At 58.0% G+C, this 15,067-nt stretch overlaps 2 protein-coding genes across 4 annotated transcripts; one reads left to right on the top strand and one right to left on the bottom strand.

The window, feature by feature from the left end:
* Positions 1 to 17: 17 nt before the first annotated feature.
* On the top strand, positions 18 to 6,018 carry EIF2B1 (eukaryotic translation initiation factor 2B subunit alpha). Of its 2 annotated transcripts, XM_008157225.3 has the most exons (9): positions 19 to 167; positions 876 to 977; positions 1,989 to 2,125; positions 2,229 to 2,345; positions 3,018 to 3,130; positions 3,472 to 3,540; positions 4,341 to 4,416; positions 5,020 to 5,145; positions 5,655 to 6,018. In XM_008157225.3, exons 1-9 carry the CDS (start codon positions 155 to 157, stop codon positions 5,817 to 5,819), a joined length of 918 nt encoding a protein of 305 aa, XP_008155447.2. In that variant the 5' UTR covers positions 19 to 154; the 3' UTR covers positions 5,820 to 6,018. The 2 variants fall into 2 exon arrangements, with proteins under 2 accessions (XP_054568321.1, XP_008155447.2); XM_054712346.1 differs by lacking the exon at positions 2,229 to 2,345 and having other exon boundaries at positions 18 to 167.
* Positions 6,019 to 6,992: 974 nt separating this feature from the next.
* On the bottom strand, positions 6,993 to 15,037 carry DDX55 (DEAD-box helicase 55). Of its 2 annotated transcripts, XM_008157222.3 has the most exons (14): positions 14,878 to 15,037; positions 14,677 to 14,727; positions 14,506 to 14,592; positions 13,548 to 13,639; positions 13,407 to 13,469; positions 12,646 to 12,795; positions 11,735 to 11,924; positions 10,692 to 10,774; positions 9,761 to 9,892; positions 9,368 to 9,460; positions 8,666 to 8,780; positions 8,112 to 8,280; positions 7,558 to 7,844; positions 6,993 to 7,408 (listed from the first exon to the last, which is right to left on the bottom strand). In XM_008157222.3, the coding sequence occupies exons 1-14, from the start codon at positions 14,983 to 14,985 to the stop codon at positions 7,232 to 7,234; spliced, it is 1,797 nt and encodes a 598-aa protein (XP_008155444.2). In that variant the 5' UTR covers positions 14,986 to 15,037; the 3' UTR covers positions 6,993 to 7,231. The 2 variants fall into 2 exon arrangements, with proteins under 2 accessions (XP_008155444.2, XP_054568316.1); XM_054712341.1 differs by lacking the exon at positions 9,761 to 9,892.
* Between the last annotated feature and the right edge of the window lie 30 nt (positions 15,038 to 15,067).

Genomic DNA, 15,067 nt, shown 5'->3' with positions numbered 1-15,067 from the left:
TACCCAGGCCCCGCCCCCAGCGCGCCGGAAGTGGAGTGCGGAGCGGCGCCGCGCGCTGTCAGTCTGTGAGATTCGGAGCCGGCGCGCTCGCGGGACGCCAGCAGGCAGCACGGGCGGCTCCGGGCCCCTCGGGCTCCGCGGTCCGGAGGGCACCATGGACGACAAGGGTAAATGGGGCCGGGCCGGGCCGGGCCTGCTGGGTCTAAAGCGGAGCCGCGCAGGGTCCCTCCACCTCGCACGCCCAGGCTGGGCTCCGGGAGAGAGCGGTCGCTGTCCGAGCTCAGGCTGCTCGGCTGGATGTGGTTCCTCTAATCCCTCTCGCGGTCCTGTGTCCGGGGATGGGTCCTGAGGGTGTCCGCAGACACCCCCGCTCCCCACGCTTCTTCAACGTGCAAGCCTTCGCAGTCCTGATGTCCCCGCACCTGGAGTAGGAATGACTCTGAACTGTTGAATCTGGCACTCGAGTCAACAGTATTCTGGCGGGTTTGATGTGCTCATCTAGTGTGGTTATCGAAGTGTTAAGAGATAATAAACTAATATACATATAATTTTCACGTTAAGCAAATAAAAGGTGGTGGACCCCTGCCTACACGTAAATAAGTCTGCATTGAATAGGCGTGACCTAGCACAGACCGTCTGCAGGGACGGGTACAGGAGACGCTGGTAAGGTGGTTGAGTGGGGTTCTCTCAGGACGAGGGGTCCAGGATAAGAGGGAGAATGGCCTCTAAGTCTCGTCTGTACCCCCATTAACTATTATCCCCTGAAAGCCAAACACCTGGGGAAGAAAACTGTTTAAGGTGAACAGTTATTGACAAGCTCTCTGGCCTCGTCCTGCTCAGTGAATTTGATGGGTCACTTTTTTCTCTCTTGCCAGAGCTGATCGAGTACTTTAAGTCTCAGATGAAAGAAGATCCCGACATGGCCTCGGCTGTGGCTGCCATACGGACTCTGCTGGAGTTCTTGAAGCGAGATAAAGGTGAGGGTCGCCCCCACACACACCGGCCCTCAGGACAGTCCCCCGACAACTGTGTCCCTGCATACGGTGCTGTCACCCCAAGCCCAGCTTCTTCCTTCACTTTTCTTCCTTTTACCCTGAGAGAGCCCTCAAGTTACTATTGAATAGGTTCCCTCCCTCTCACAAATGAAATAGACTTTGAATCGAGTGACCGTTTGATATCCAGTTGTCCGTGAAGCTTAAATTACAGCAGTAGGTCAGCTTTCCAGCTGTTTATTGAGCTGTCTTGTGCCAGATTCTCTGCAGATGCTACAGAGAATGTTCCAGAATAAATTCTGGCATTAAGTCCGTTCATCCCCATCGCCTGGCAGTTCAGGCATTCCAAATGGAAGCATCCGGGTATAGCGTGACATCTTGCGTAAGGGAAATAATAAAGCCGCCTTTAATCCCAGGACAACGCCCAGTGTCTCCTGTGTTCCCATAACACCCAAACACCTGGTCCTTCCTCATCTGCTCCGCCTCACAGACCTCACCTGCCTCCGCTACTTAATGTCCTCCCTGCTCTCTCTCTCTCTCTCTCTCTCTCTCTCTCTCGGACCTGTGCTTCGGCCCTGCTGGCCTGTCTTCCTCAGACCCAGGTTGTTCCCATCTCGTGGCCTTTGCCCCTGGGACCTTTCCCACTGGATCTTATGAGGCTGGACCCTTCCCTCTCCAGGTCTCGGTTTAAAGGGCCCCCGCTCCAAGAAGCCATCCCTGCTCTTGACCATAGCTTCACCTCTCCTGTCATGTTTCTCTGTTCTGTCCTCGTTACACTGTAATTCACTTCCGTTTCTTTTCTGCCTCTTTCACTAGAGTTCATCAGAGCAGGGACGGGACCCTGTCTGTCTTGTTCACTGATGTATCTCTGGCATCTAGACTAGCATAACTGTACATAGTAGATGAGTGAATGAATGAATGAATGAATGAGTGAGTGAATGACCGACCCACCGAGGGCCTGTGATACTCGTCACATTTCTCATGTGACCAATCCAGGGGAGACGATCCAGGGCCTGAGAGCGAACCTCACCAGGGCCATCGAAACGCTGTGCGGCGTGGACTCCTCCGTGGCCGTGTCCTCGGGCGGGGAGCTCTTCCTGCGCTTCATCAGCCTCGCGTCCCTGGAGTACTCGGTAGGCCCGGCCGCCCCGTTCCTTCCCGCTGCTCTGTTTGGCTGCAAACATTCTCCGCTTTGCCCGGATCCCCCTTGCCCTCATCCTGCCCTTCCCTCCCTAGGATTACTCCAAATGTAAAAAGATCATGATTGAGCGGGGAGAGCTTTTCCTCAGGAGAATATCCCTGTCGAGAAGTAAGATTGCAGATCTGTGCCACACTTTCATCAAAGACGGGGCGGTGAGTAAGGCGCCGCCCTGCGGTAACGGAGCGAGGGCTTTGGAGTGAAGACTCCTGGGTGACTCCCTGCCTCCCACTGCCGTGTGCGTAACCTCTGCTGCAGCGTCCTCACTGCTAAGTAAGCGGAGTAATAGCACCCACCTCGCCGGGTTGTTGTGAGGATAACCAGGTGGTATGTGTAAGGACTGTGTGCTGGGCCTGGCACACAGTAGGCACTACATAAATGCAGGTATGATCATAGATGGTTGTCGTTTTAAACAGGCAGAGAAAAACACGGGGACAGCGTGGATAAGTCTTGTTTTAATGAGATGCCTTAAGGAAGTGTTTTGTCATTGGACATGTGCTAAGCTAGTACAGAATGGACACAGCAGCTCCTGTCACTGGCTGATGCTGCCGTCTTCCTGGTAAAGGCAGCACTGGGGTGAGATTTTCTTAATCTCATGTCACCGCTGTGGCAGAAGCACAGCTGCCACGTGTTGATCAGGGAGGAGAGACAGGAGCTGCAAGCGAAGTCGGTCGCCCAGCCCAGGGCTAATAAGACGCTTAGACGTGTCTGCCACCAGCACACTTCCCTCTGCATCACCCACTACCGGCCACGAGACGTCGCGGGCACCTCGAGTGCCCAGGGTGGGGGCGTCGGGCGGCCCCTGACGAAGCGTTCTCGGCCCACAGCGGATCCTGACCCACGCCTACTCCAGAGTGGTCCTGAGGGTCCTGGAGGCGGCCGTGGCGGCCAAGAAGCGCTTCAGCGTGTACATCACCGAGTCGCAGCCGGATCTGTCCGGGCAAGTACCACTGGGTCCTGTGCCGGCAGCCGTTCTAAAGGGCGGACTGGGCTAGGAGCCATTGCAGGAGCCAGGGCACGCCCCGACCTGCAGCGCCCGCGCGGCCTGCCTGCCTGCCTGCCTGCCTGCCTGCCGGCACCGGGGAAAGCCACGTGAAGCACGGGGGGTCGCAGGGTGGCCCAGGGGTTGACCTAGCAGCGAAGTCAGAGGGTCAGCAGGTTCCCATCAGCTCCATTTCCATCAGCTCTCACCAACATGATTTCTTGTCAGTGGCGTGACTCGTCATACATCAGTCTGGAACTTTCTGGATTTTATCTGATGCTCTCAAATGTCATTTTCAGGAAGAAAATGGCCAAAGCCCTGTGCCACCTCAACGTCCCTGTCACCGTGGTCCTGGATGCCGCCGTTGGGTAAGCGCCGGCGTCCCCGGCTGCCGTGACGCGTCCCCACCCACTCCCAGGGCTGGCCGGGAGCGGGGTTTCCAGACCGGAGGTCTGAGTCCCGGTCAAAAACCTGCACTGGAGCGCGCCGCCTCTTAATTAATAGCTGCCCGACCAGCAAGCTCGTTACAGGCCTGATGGCGCAGGCGCCAGGCTGGAGGACGCTGGCGGGGCGGCGATGGGCGGCGTTTATGTAGCCTATGGTGCAAGGGCAGGGGGCAAAGGTCAGGGTTAGGTCAGCAGAGGATGGGGGCTCCCCCTTCACCTGAACACGGTGCCCTCTGTGGCCCTTGGCTTCTTGTCTCCGCCATGCCACCTACCCCGAGGCCACATGGCAGTGAGCCTCACAGACAACAGGAAAGCCCCTTCCGGAGGAAACGCATCGGGAAGCCAGGGCTGCGGGATGCGCCTCTGAAGCGTTCTCCCCGCGGCCGCTGTAGACGGGAAACGCCTTCACCCCCCCGAGAGCGCACCAGGCCTTTAGAGCCGGGTGTGTGTATGGAAGCAGGACAGGAAGGCAGAAGCCAGGCCTGAAGTCTTGCCCGGGTTTGCACGTCTGTGCGTGCACTGGGTGGCAGCGCGACGTGGGGTCGTGATGGAAACGGGTTTTAATGCGCTGGCGGCAGTGCCAGGGCCGCCTCGTGTGTGAGGTGCCCTGGAAGCACGTTAGTTACAGGAGGAACTCACCATGTGGGGCGAGCATTAGCCTTTGCAGGCGAGGCTGCTGACGAGCGGAGGAAGGAGTAAACCTGTCTCCTTCACCTCCTCAGCTACATCATGGAGAAGGCGGACCTCGTCATCGTGGGCGCCGAAGGGGTTGTTGAGAACGGAGGCATCATTAACAAGGTAGGAGCCCCAGCTCTCCCCGGGCCCTTCCCAAGGCGTGGAGCTGTGCGGTTCAGTCACGTGATCCTGCTTAGCCCATCCGCTTGCTTCCCAGTCCCAGAAGCCATTGCGGTGGTCAGTCCAGTTTTGGTAAAATTCCCTCTGCTTCGGAGACTCATCTATGTAAAGTAGGGAATGGAATTTCTATTTCCCCAAAACATGTTTTAACTGAAATTGGGTCTTTTTGGTGGTTTTCTTTTCTATTATGTCTGACATCAGGTGTTAAAGGGGTATTAAAATGTCTCTATCCAGCCCGGCTGGTGTGGCTCAGTGGCTGAGCACCAGCCTGTGAGGTCCTGGTCAATGCCGGTCAGGGCACGGGTCACTGTGCCGGAAGTGGTGTTTCGTGGCTCTGACCTGCATTTCCCTGATGACTCAGGACCCGGAGCGTCTTTTCCTGGGTTTATTGGCCGTTGTGTGTCTCTGGGAGAAGATCTACTTTTTCTTTGTTAAAAGCTCCTCTCTGGTGCCGCAGTGAGAATTACATGTTCGATCCCTCGTGTGCTCTGTTGCCTCCCGGGCCCTGCTGTGGTCTCAGCGGCTCCCCTTCCTCTCACTTCCCAGATTGGAACCAACCAGATGGCTGTGTGCGCCAAAGCGCAGAACAAGCCCTTCTATGTGGTCGCGGAGAGTTTTAAGTTCGTCCGGCTCTTCCCACTGAACCAGCAGGACGTCCCAGACAAGTTTAAGGCAAGAGCTTGACGCATCTGCAGGGGCATTTGAGCCTAAACTGAAACCTTAGAAAAAACGCGAAGAATGCGTGAGTTCCTCCCTGCCCGGGGCTGTTCCCTCCCGCGTGGCGGTCGGGGGGTAAACTGGTGGCGGGGAGACTGAGTCTAACTTGGCCCCAGAATTCAGCCTCCGTCTCCGCTCACTGAGCACGACACGCCGCGGAGGCGGGGGCTGGTGGTGATCGTGCAGGCCTGGAGCCAGCTGCCTCCGACACTTCCTGACCACGTGCCCGTGGGCAAGCCCTGTCCTCCCGAGCTCCGAACCTCAGTGACCCGTGCAGGGGGAACAGCACTGGCAGAGTGAGACGGTCCGAGACCACCCGTGGGCAGGCTGAGCGGTGCCCGCCCAGTGAGGGGACATGTGCTGTGGGCTTCTCCCCGTTTGGGGGGAGTGGTCAGGCCAGCCCCCCCAGTGCGGAGCCCTGAGCGCGTGGTGGGCAGACTAACGCGTGCTTCCTGTCCCTGCAGTACAAGGCGGACACTCTGAGGTCGGTGCAGACCGGACAGGACCTCAGAGAAGAGCACCCGTGGGTCGACTACACGCCCCCCTCCCTGATCACACTGCTGTTCACAGACCTGGGGGTGCTGACGCCCTCGGCCGTCAGCGACGAGCTCATCAAGCTGTACCTGTAACGGGTGCCTTCCTGCCTCGAGGTGACGTAGCTGCGGCGGGGGAGGAGCCTCTGGACCCCGCGGCGAGCCCGGCCAAAGGGAACTGTTTTAACGGAGATTTATGGACTAAGGACTTCAAGTCATAATTTTGGTGGATTTTTTATTCTTTCCACTCCTGTTTAAACATGTTCCCGGTTCCCATAAAACAACCTAAGTTGTACTGATGGTTCCCAGACACTGTCATTCACTTCCTGTTTCTAGAAATACACGTTAGACTATTGGCTCTTAACCCTCCAGACGCCTCCCCTCGTCCTCTGCCACGGCCCATTAAAGGGTGCAGGCCCACTCACTGCGCAGACTCACTGCGCAGGCCCCAGGAGCACATGGTGCCTTAGGAAGGGCAGGAAACACCTGCTCAGGTAGCGTCGCTGCCCCTGGTGGACACGAGCCAGAGCGCAGCCAGGACGGCCTGGAGCCAGCGGAGCGGAGCACCCAGCCAACCCGGCGCTCACCGCCAATGGTGCCTCCCAGACGTTTGGAAACAATTCTGTGTCTGCGAAAGATGTGGATCTTCACAGGTTTGGGACCTGAGCGTTTAAAAATTGTTCCTGGGGATACATCCAGCATCTTTTCAAATACATAACCTGAGACACTGATGGGTTTCGCATCAGCACTGCGAGCTCAGCCAGGCCCCGCCGTGGAGACAGTGCCACCACACTCACACGGAGTGTAGTCGATTAGAAGGAAACAGTTTATTCAACAGAAGGCATCATCTCCCCAAATATGACTAGCTGCCTCGACTTTCAGATACTCCCCAATAATAGGGACCGTTCTTAGGAGAGAAGGAAAACCCTGGGCCACTGGCCACTCTGTGCCGTGTCCCGCGCACCGCGCCGGAGGGAACACGTGGCCCCTGTGCCGTCCCATGCACTGCCCCAGAGGGAACACGTGGCCCCTGTGCCGTCCCATGCACTGCCCCAGAGGGAACACGTGGCCCCTGTGCCGTGTTCTGTGCACCGCCCCAGAGGGAACACGTGGCCCCTGTGCCGTGTTCTGTGCACCGCCCCGGAGGGAACACAGTCCAGGGGCGGGGCACCCAGGGAGCTCAGGAGCCTGAAAGCACTAGGGAACTTGAAAAAGCCTGAAGTCAAGTCCACACCAGCATCAGTGCATTAAAAATAGTGTAAAACAGGCCCAGGAAAATAAGCTCTTTAATTACAGGCGACCCGTCAAAATAAATACTGACATCTATTCTTTACACCAGATAACTTCCACCTCCCGCTGGGCCTCAGGCGGGTGTGTCTGTGGCAAAACGTTCATGACCTGCAGGCCCCTCCGACCTCCCAGCCTGCAGGACAGCACGCCTGCCAGGTCCCGATCCCGGGAAAGGACGAGAGCCGCGTGCCGGCTCCCCGCTCACCTGAGCCCCGGGATCAGCCGTCCCCCTCCACATCCGAGGCCCCCAAACCCGCTGTCCTGATGGACCCTCTGGCACTCGTCAGCAAGCCCTTCTCCAGCTCCTCCTTGGTGATCCTGCCTTTCTTAAACTTCTTCAGGAGCCGCGTGTCGTTCAGAAGCTCCTCCATGTCCTCGTCCTCCAGGTCAGAGCCCTGCGCGAGGAGAGACCAAGCCCCGAACGCCTCAGTGACAGGGCTCTGTCACAGACACACACACACACACACACACACACACACACACACACACACCCGCACTCCCCGCATGAATTCAAGGTGGGTGGGTGAGTAACAGGACCTCCTACCTCTTCCCTTTTCCTCTTCTTGTTCATTTTCTTCTTCTCCCTTTTGGCCTTCTGCTTCGACCAAGCTTTGTTTTTCACGAATCTCCTCCTCCCCTCGTTGTCGGTTTTCTCCTTCCTCTGCTCCAGCAGTTTCTGCCTCTGCTTTTCTCGGGTTTTGTCTCTGAACGGGATGGTGTCCGTGTTGACGTCCACGGGCACGAAGTCCGGAAACTGCTTGCCCCTCAGCTCCGGCATCCTGGGCATCTTCAGGAGGGCGAAGCCTCGCGCCAGGGCGGCGAAGTCCAGATCTGATGCAACCGAAGCCCAGGGTGAGGCCCGCCCCGGGAGGTTCCAGCAAGATCCTTCCTCCAACCAACGACCTCATGATTTCACTAACTCCAGTCACCACGTTTGTACTGAAAGGAACACTGGGCAGCCAGGTCACTCCCTCTCCCCACGCCCTAGGAGGACTCCACTGGCCTAGCGTCTGATAAGCCGGAGCAGCCTCACGCCCGGTGCCTGTGGGGGCGCAGCCGCCTGGGACGGAGACAGCCGCATGCCGACGCCCGACTCACCCTTGAGTCTGAAGATGAGGCTGCACTCGTGCTTGGCGTAGGCCTGGACGAAGGAGACGAAGGCCCGCATGCCCTTCTCAAACACGGCCCTGTCGGCCAGGGCCAGGGCCCGCAGCTTCGGGAGGAGGTCGGCCGTGCCCTTCTGCGGCTGCATCTCCTGCAGGGGGCACTGCAGAGGCCACACTCACTTCCTTGCCCCAAGGCTCCCCCCGCCCCCCACCCCAGCCAGCGCCAAGGAGACCGAGGGCAAAACAATCGCCTCGCATCTCAGCTCAGAGGCCGTGAAGCCCAAATCCAGCCCAAGTGTTTTACTGGATCCCAAAGTCTAAAAATGTTACAGGACCACCGACTTCTGGTTGGACAGTATGGCAAAGCCAGGTCCACGTTCCCACCCGTGTCCACCAGGGACACAGCTGCCCCCCGCGATGAGGCTGGGGTCTCCCCACGGCCTTGAAGCCCAGGTTCCCGCACTTTCATCACCAGCCGGGCCCTGTGAGTCTGCGCCCCGGTCTAAGTCCCCGACCACTTGCCGGAACGGGCGAGAGGCGGCTCACCTTCTGGTTGATGGCCAGGAAGTTGACGTAGGACTCTTCCATGGGGAGGAGGAACACCAGCGCGCTGCCGCCGTGGCCGATGCGCGCGGTGCGGCCACAGCGATGCACGAAGGCACTGCGAACACAGGAGGACACGGCGCATGTGGCGGTGGCTGAGCCAGGCCCGGGGCCGCCGGCCCACAGCTCAGTCTCTACCCCGCCCGACCAGGGTGGACACAGGAGAGACGGCGACCACATATCCACTGCCACCCAGACAGGACGCTGCGAGCCCTGAACACGGACTACAGGTGTTTACATGTATGCTTATCTGGTGGGACAGGCTGGACATGGCCCCAGTAGGAGATTTGGAAAACAACAGAAAGTATAAAAAAGATGAAGATGGCCTGTAAGCTTCCCACCGAGAAGTAACGGTTACCACTGCTCAGTGTGCAGTTACGGGCATTTTCTATTTGGAAGCATCGATCAGTAACGCACTGTTTTCTTTAAACGCTTTATCACGTGCATTCCTGCAGGCATTTTTAGGAGGTCTCTGAAAATGCCATTAATTGCTGCCAAACCTGGTACTGCTACCGAGAGGGCGTGATACACCCACTCGCCTGTTTTTGCTGTTAGAGATAACCTGACGCGGCGTTCTGTCTGCCTGCCCCAGACTCCATTTCTAGGTGACTCCCAGGCGGAGGGCAGCACTGGGTCGTGCGGTACCTTGCGCTGCTGGGGGGGTCGTACTGCAGCACCCAGTTCACCTCGGGGATGTCGATGCCGCGGGCCATCACGTCGGTGCACACCAAGATCCCGCTGGAGAGGAGACAGGCATCGTGAGCGGGAGCCGCACGCCCATCGCCAGCAGCCTTGGCGCTCTCAGTGAGGACAATGGGGGGCAGGTTCCGGAATCTCGGTGACCACGACAGGCAGGTCCCTGCTCTTACGGAGCTCATGACCTCTCAGGAAGTCCACAGCCGCCGAGGAAGTCAGCACAGCACAGCGGCTGGGCCAGCACAGAGGGGCGGGCGCCAGCAGGGAATGAACGGCGCCCAGGAAGCGTCCAAGGCAGAGGGACAGCGGCGGTCGGAGATGCGCCGTCCCCGCCAGGCCCACCTCTGCAGCTTGCGGAAGCCCATGAAGATCTTGTTGCGCTTGAACTTCATCTTCCCGTGAATGCACATGACCTCCACGCCCTTCACCAGCGCCTCCAGCGCCTTCCCGTAGTATTCCACGCAGGCACAGGTGCTATGAGGGGGACCGGGGCTCAGGCATGGGCCATCAGCCCTCCGACAACCAGATGCAGTGACGCCCAGCCTCCGGGAGAAGGCAGAGGGCTGTGCATGTCCACAGCTGAGCTGTAAACCCCCAACCCTCTCTGCGACAACGCCCCTCAAGCATGGGCGAGAACCCCCAGGACACATCCCCACGCCTAACGATGCTGGAGCAAGGGGGGTCCCCTGGCCCCTGGGAAACGGACTAAACTGAAGTCGTCTTCCATAACAAAAGCGATGACATCTTAAATATAAAGTTTCACGTGATTTCCAAACGCTCCTGCTTCCCTCTGGGGACCGGCTTCTTCCCCGTCACCGACTCCCAGGGCTCAGCAGGTAAGCCAGGTCCCCCCAAGCAGATGCACCGGAGGTATCTGGTCGGGGCGTCAAGTCACCCCAGGACATCGCAATGAGGGTGTGCCCGAGAGGACACACAAGCGGTGAGATCCTGAACGCAATCTGTGCCTCCTGAAATCTTTGTTTTGTGTGTGTGCGTGTACCAGGCTGTATTTCTTAGCTGGGGGTCAATATAGCCGAGACAACTGCAGAAACACGGACCTGACGTTGCGGGACAGAGAGCAGCAGGACCTGCCTACCTCGGGACGACTTTCTACAGGAGCTGGGTTTTCAGTTACTTGCAGCCGAAAGCATTCCTAGCTGAGAAGCGTCCTAACCGAGGGAACGCCAACCCGAGGGCCGGGAGCACCGGGCGCCTGGAGCACCGGGCGCCTGGGTGTGGCTGAGCCCGGCCCCGCCCAGCCCGGAAGCGCTACCTGAAGAAGACCAGGTGCTTCTCCTGCTTATGGTTGCGGAGGAAATGGACCAGCTGGTTAAACTTCTCATCTGCCTTGCACACCTGCAACGAAAAAGGAAAATGAGTAAAACAAACACAAACACATTGACGATACCGATCCCTATAGCCAATCCCTATAGCGAGCGATGCTCCGTTTCAGCCCTAACTGTAAGGGTCAGCTTCCCGCACACACAGGACGCTTTCGTCAGAACGCCCATCAGGCTGCGCAGCTCACTGAACGCAGTTCAAGCAGAAGAAGTTAAGTCTTCCCAGCACACTGCGTTAGCCTAGAGCACGTGTCTCCCTTCTCCCAGCTTTGCGGAGGTGGAACGGGCAGATGAAACTGCAGTATTCAAGGTGTCCAGTGTGATGATGTGACACACGTATACGATGTGGAACAATGGCCACCAGCCAGGTAACTGCCTGGCTGCTGCCCGGCCAGGTGGGCTCACTGGTTGAGCGGTGACCTCTGAACCAAGAGTTTACTGCAGGGGTCCTCAAACTGTTTAAACAGGGGGCCAGTTCACTGTCCCTCAGACCGCTGGAGGGCCGGACTATAGTTTAAAAAAAAACTATGAACAAATTCCTATGCACACGGCACGTATCTTATTTTGAAGTAAAAAAACAAAACGGCAAAAACACCCGCATGTGGCCCGCGGGCCGTGGTGTGAGGACGCCTGGTTTACTGGTTGGATTCCCGGTCAGGCCACATGCCCAGGTTACAGGCCTGATCCCCAGTAGGAGGCATGCAGGAGGCAGACGATCGATGTTTCTCTCTCATCTATCTGTCTCTCTCCCCCTCTCCCTTCTTCTCTAAATTCAATAAAAACATATTTTTAGAAAAAAGGGTAAGTAACAACACCTATCACACCACACGGCTGCCTGGTTTCTGGGAGAACCCTTACGATCTGCCCCTAGCAGACGCAAGCACACCCCCGGCACTAAGTACCGTCCCTGGGCGGCACCGAGACCCCCGGCATCACCGCGCCGTCGCCGGGGCACACGAGCATCCCAGGGGCTCACCATGTAGTGGTTCTCCAGGCGCGAGGGGGTCTTCTGGGTGCTGCTGGCCGCCGCGCCCTTCTCCTTCACGGAGATGCGCACGGGGTTCCGCAGGCCCGCTCGCACCAGGTTCTCCACCTCCTGCGTCTGGGTGGCCGAGAACAGGCCCGTTCTCCTCTGCTTGGGCAGCAACTCCAGGATGCTGTTGATGCTGAAAAAGGGGTGCAAGCCGAACCCCTAATTTATCGGCACAACCAGCGAACGTTACGTTATGATACTGAACGTTACGTTATGATACTAAACATTATGTTATGATACTAAACTTGAAAAAGACTGAAAGAAACTATCGCAGTATGACAACAAATGTTACTGAGGTGAGATGGTGAATGCCTTTTATTTCTTCTCTGTTCTCACTTTTCGTTCCTCTATGTTAGCACATAATTGTACTTCCATAAAGTGGGGCAGTTCAAGGAGAAAGTGAAATTAAGACAAACGTTTTGAGACTAAAAACCAATGAACTGCACGCTTTAAATGGGTGAATTGTATGCATAGGAATCAGATCCCAATTGAGCTATTAACACACACACACACACACACACACACACACACACACACACTAAAAGAAACCATGAAGGAAAATGCATCTTAAGATGAAGAATTGGGCCCTGGCCAGGAGACTCAGGTGGTTGGAGCATCATCCTGTACACCAAAAGGTTGAGGGTTCGGTTCCCGGTCAGGGCACATAAAGAGGCAACCTATCAATGTTTCTTTCTCTTTCTCTCTCTAAACATATCCTCGGGTGAGGATTAAGAAAAAAATAAATTAAAAAAAAAAAAAAAAGAACTGGAGTTTATATTGTGCGGTAGAATTTGAAGGAGCAAACAATCTAATGCCGTGAAATTCATGTGTCCAATTGAGTCCGAAATCCATACCTGGCCTCAAACCCCATGTCCAGAAGTCTGTCTGCTTCATCCAACACCAGGACATCAAGGGACCTCACGCAGCTGGCCAGGTCCAAGCCCTCGGCCTTCCTTCGGAACATGTCCTCCAAGCGGCCTGGCGTCGCCACAATGATGTTCCCACTTGGAAAACAAAGTTACCATGGACCACACGTTCTGATCTTGGGGGTAATTTTTAATTCCAAACACCACGTTTTATATCCGACCCCCCCAAAAAGGTCACCTAGATCCCCGTGGAGAGAAAGGAGACACGTGAGCGGGAGGACAGATGAACGGGGAACTCCAGCTGCCGTGCAGGTTGGGGATGAAAATCCCAAGCCCCCATTTTAGACGTGTCTGCAACGGCTAAGATGCCAGGGCGATGCAGGCAGACCAGTGGATGTGCGCGGATCTGGGGCTCCGGGCGAGGTCAGAAACCACCAGGAGGGATGAGCCACTTAGAGAGCCCCGAGTGACCAAAGCAGGGCCCTGGGCCCTGTGTAGTCACTGGGGGGAGCTGGGGGCCACAGCCCACACCTCCTGCTCCTGCAGGGGCAGGGCTCGCCGGAGGGAGGGTTCAGGAGGGCCGACAGGAAGGAACCAGAGAGTAAAAACGGAGACTGGCCTGGAGGAAACACCTTGCTGGGAGGGGCGGTGCCTGAGACGGGAGTTCCGGGTTAAGCTGAGAGCATCCATTCCTCCTGGGTTCAGCGCCAAGAGCAAGCAAAGAGCCGAGCAGCAGCGAGCACACTTACCCGTGTTCCTTAAACCTCGAGACATCTTCTCCGGGATTCCTGCCTCCGATCCAGAGAATCTGGCTGAAACAAGAAACAGGTCCTGAGCAGGCCGGGCACAACCCCGGCCCGTGGCCAACAGGGACCCGGCATCCCCTTTACCTGAACTGCGGGAAGGGCTTCGTGAAATGCGACAGGACCTCGTCTATCTGAACAGCCAGCTCTCGAGTGGGCGTGATGATGATGGCTCCAACCTGCCCACGGGGTGGGGGAGGTGGGGGGACAGGGAGGGGGGGATGAGACGCCATGAGCAGTGCCCGGGGCCTGCAAGCTGAGCACATGCACCCGGACCCTCCACCTCTCGGCCTGGGCTTGCTCAGCAGCCCGGGCCCGATGCAGGTCCACTCCTTTAACTCGGCCCGTCCTCCTCTCCTCGCCAGCTGTGTTCCTTAAGCAGCGGTTGCCAACCGGTGGTCCGCGGGCCACTGGTGGTCGGTGAGGTCCGAAAGGTAGGCGACCGCTGCCTTAAAGTGCCATGAGCTCTAAACCAGCCGATACTGAACCAGTGCTCCTAGGGGCATTTTGGGGTGAGGTTCCTGGGAGCCTCGGGTCCCATTGGCATCAACCAACCGATATAGAGGTTTGGCTGAGGTTTCTGTTTAAAGACGACGATTTCAAATGTCCTCTTAACTCACTGACATTGAACTCAGCCAACAGCACGTCCCTCACACCTGAAGGAAGCTTGTCTAACACATCTTCGCCATAAGGCGCGTGAGCACGCTTGGGGCCGTGTTAACAGCCAAGTTACCCACAAAAATGCAAACGTCACAGCAGTAAGTGGGCCACGCAAGGGACAGCTGTGGACAGTGTGGGGCGGAACAGGAAGGCAGTGTCACCTGGTTCAACTCCGCGGGCTGCTGGCACGGCCCCAGGGGCAGCGTGAGAGCGGGTGGGTGTGAGCTACAAGTCAGTCTCCCATGCAGACCCGCTCACAGAGGCAGGCTCTGCGCAAGGTGAGGCCAGACTTTGTTCCCATTTGCTTTTTAAGCATCTGCCCAGCTTCCCCGCCAACTGGGAACGGCCGGTGAGGCGGTGAAACCACAGGCCGGGCTCGCCTCACCTGATTCCTCTTCAGCTTCTCTTCCCTCCGCAGGAGAATCTCCAGGATGGGGATGACGAAAGCGAGGGTCTTGCCACTCCCCGTGACCTGCGGGGGGACAAGGGTGAGGTGGGCTCGTGCCCGCGGTTCCCGGGGAGGGAAGCTGGAGGGCCGTCCGCACGCGGGACTCACCGCCTCGGCAGCGACATCCTTGTTTTTCAGGAACAGCGGGATGGTCGCGGACTAGAGGGAGAGACGGCAGAGCGGTGGTCGGAGAATGCCGGCTGCACGGACCGGCGCGTCCCACCCAGCGGGTGCCCGGCCGGCTCGGCGCCTGCCTTTCTCCACCGGCCCCGGCGCGCGGAGGACCCGCCTCCCCGGCCGCGCCGGTACCTGCACCGGCGTCATGTACGGGAAACCCAGCTCCCGCAGCGCACCCAGCACCCGGGGGTGCAGCGGCACCGGCAGCGACTCCCAGGACCCCTCCGTCACGTGCTCCATAGCGAGCCCCGCCGCCGCCCCCCAGTCGCCTCCGGAACGCCGGCAGCGAACACTTCCGCTTCCGGCCGTCGACGGGTCCGGC

This window comes from Eptesicus fuscus, chromosome 23 (genome assembly GCF_027574615.1).
Source record: "Eptesicus fuscus isolate TK198812 chromosome 23, DD_ASM_mEF_20220401, whole genome shotgun sequence".
Lineage (NCBI taxonomy): Eukaryota > Metazoa > Chordata > Mammalia > Chiroptera > Vespertilionidae > Eptesicus > Eptesicus fuscus.
The sequence above is the reverse complement of the archived record's forward strand: the minus strand, read 5'-3'. Positions and strand labels throughout refer to the sequence as shown.

Coding starts and splice junctions, on each gene's coding strand:
- EIF2B1 (XM_008157225.3), top strand. Junction 2,126..2,228: donor TCGCGTCCCTGGAGTACTCG/GTAGGCCCGGCC, acceptor TTCCCTCCCTAG/GATTACTCCAAATGTAAAAA. Junction 5,146..5,654: donor ACGTCCCAGACAAGTTTAAG/GCAAGAGCTTGA, acceptor CTGTCCCTGCAG/TACAAGGCGGACACTCTGAG.
- DDX55 (XM_008157222.3), bottom strand. CDS start 14,985: ATGGAGCACGTGACGGAGGGGTCCTGGGAGTCGCTGCCGGTGCCGCTG. Junction 9,461..9,760: donor GGCTTCCGCAAGCTGCAGAG/GTGGGCCTGGCG, acceptor TCTCCTCTCCAG/CGGGATCTTGGTGTGCACCG. Junction 7,409..7,557: donor AGAAGAGGAAAAGGGAAGAG/GTAGGAGGTCCT, acceptor CTCCTCGCGCAG/GGCTCTGACCTGGAGGACGA.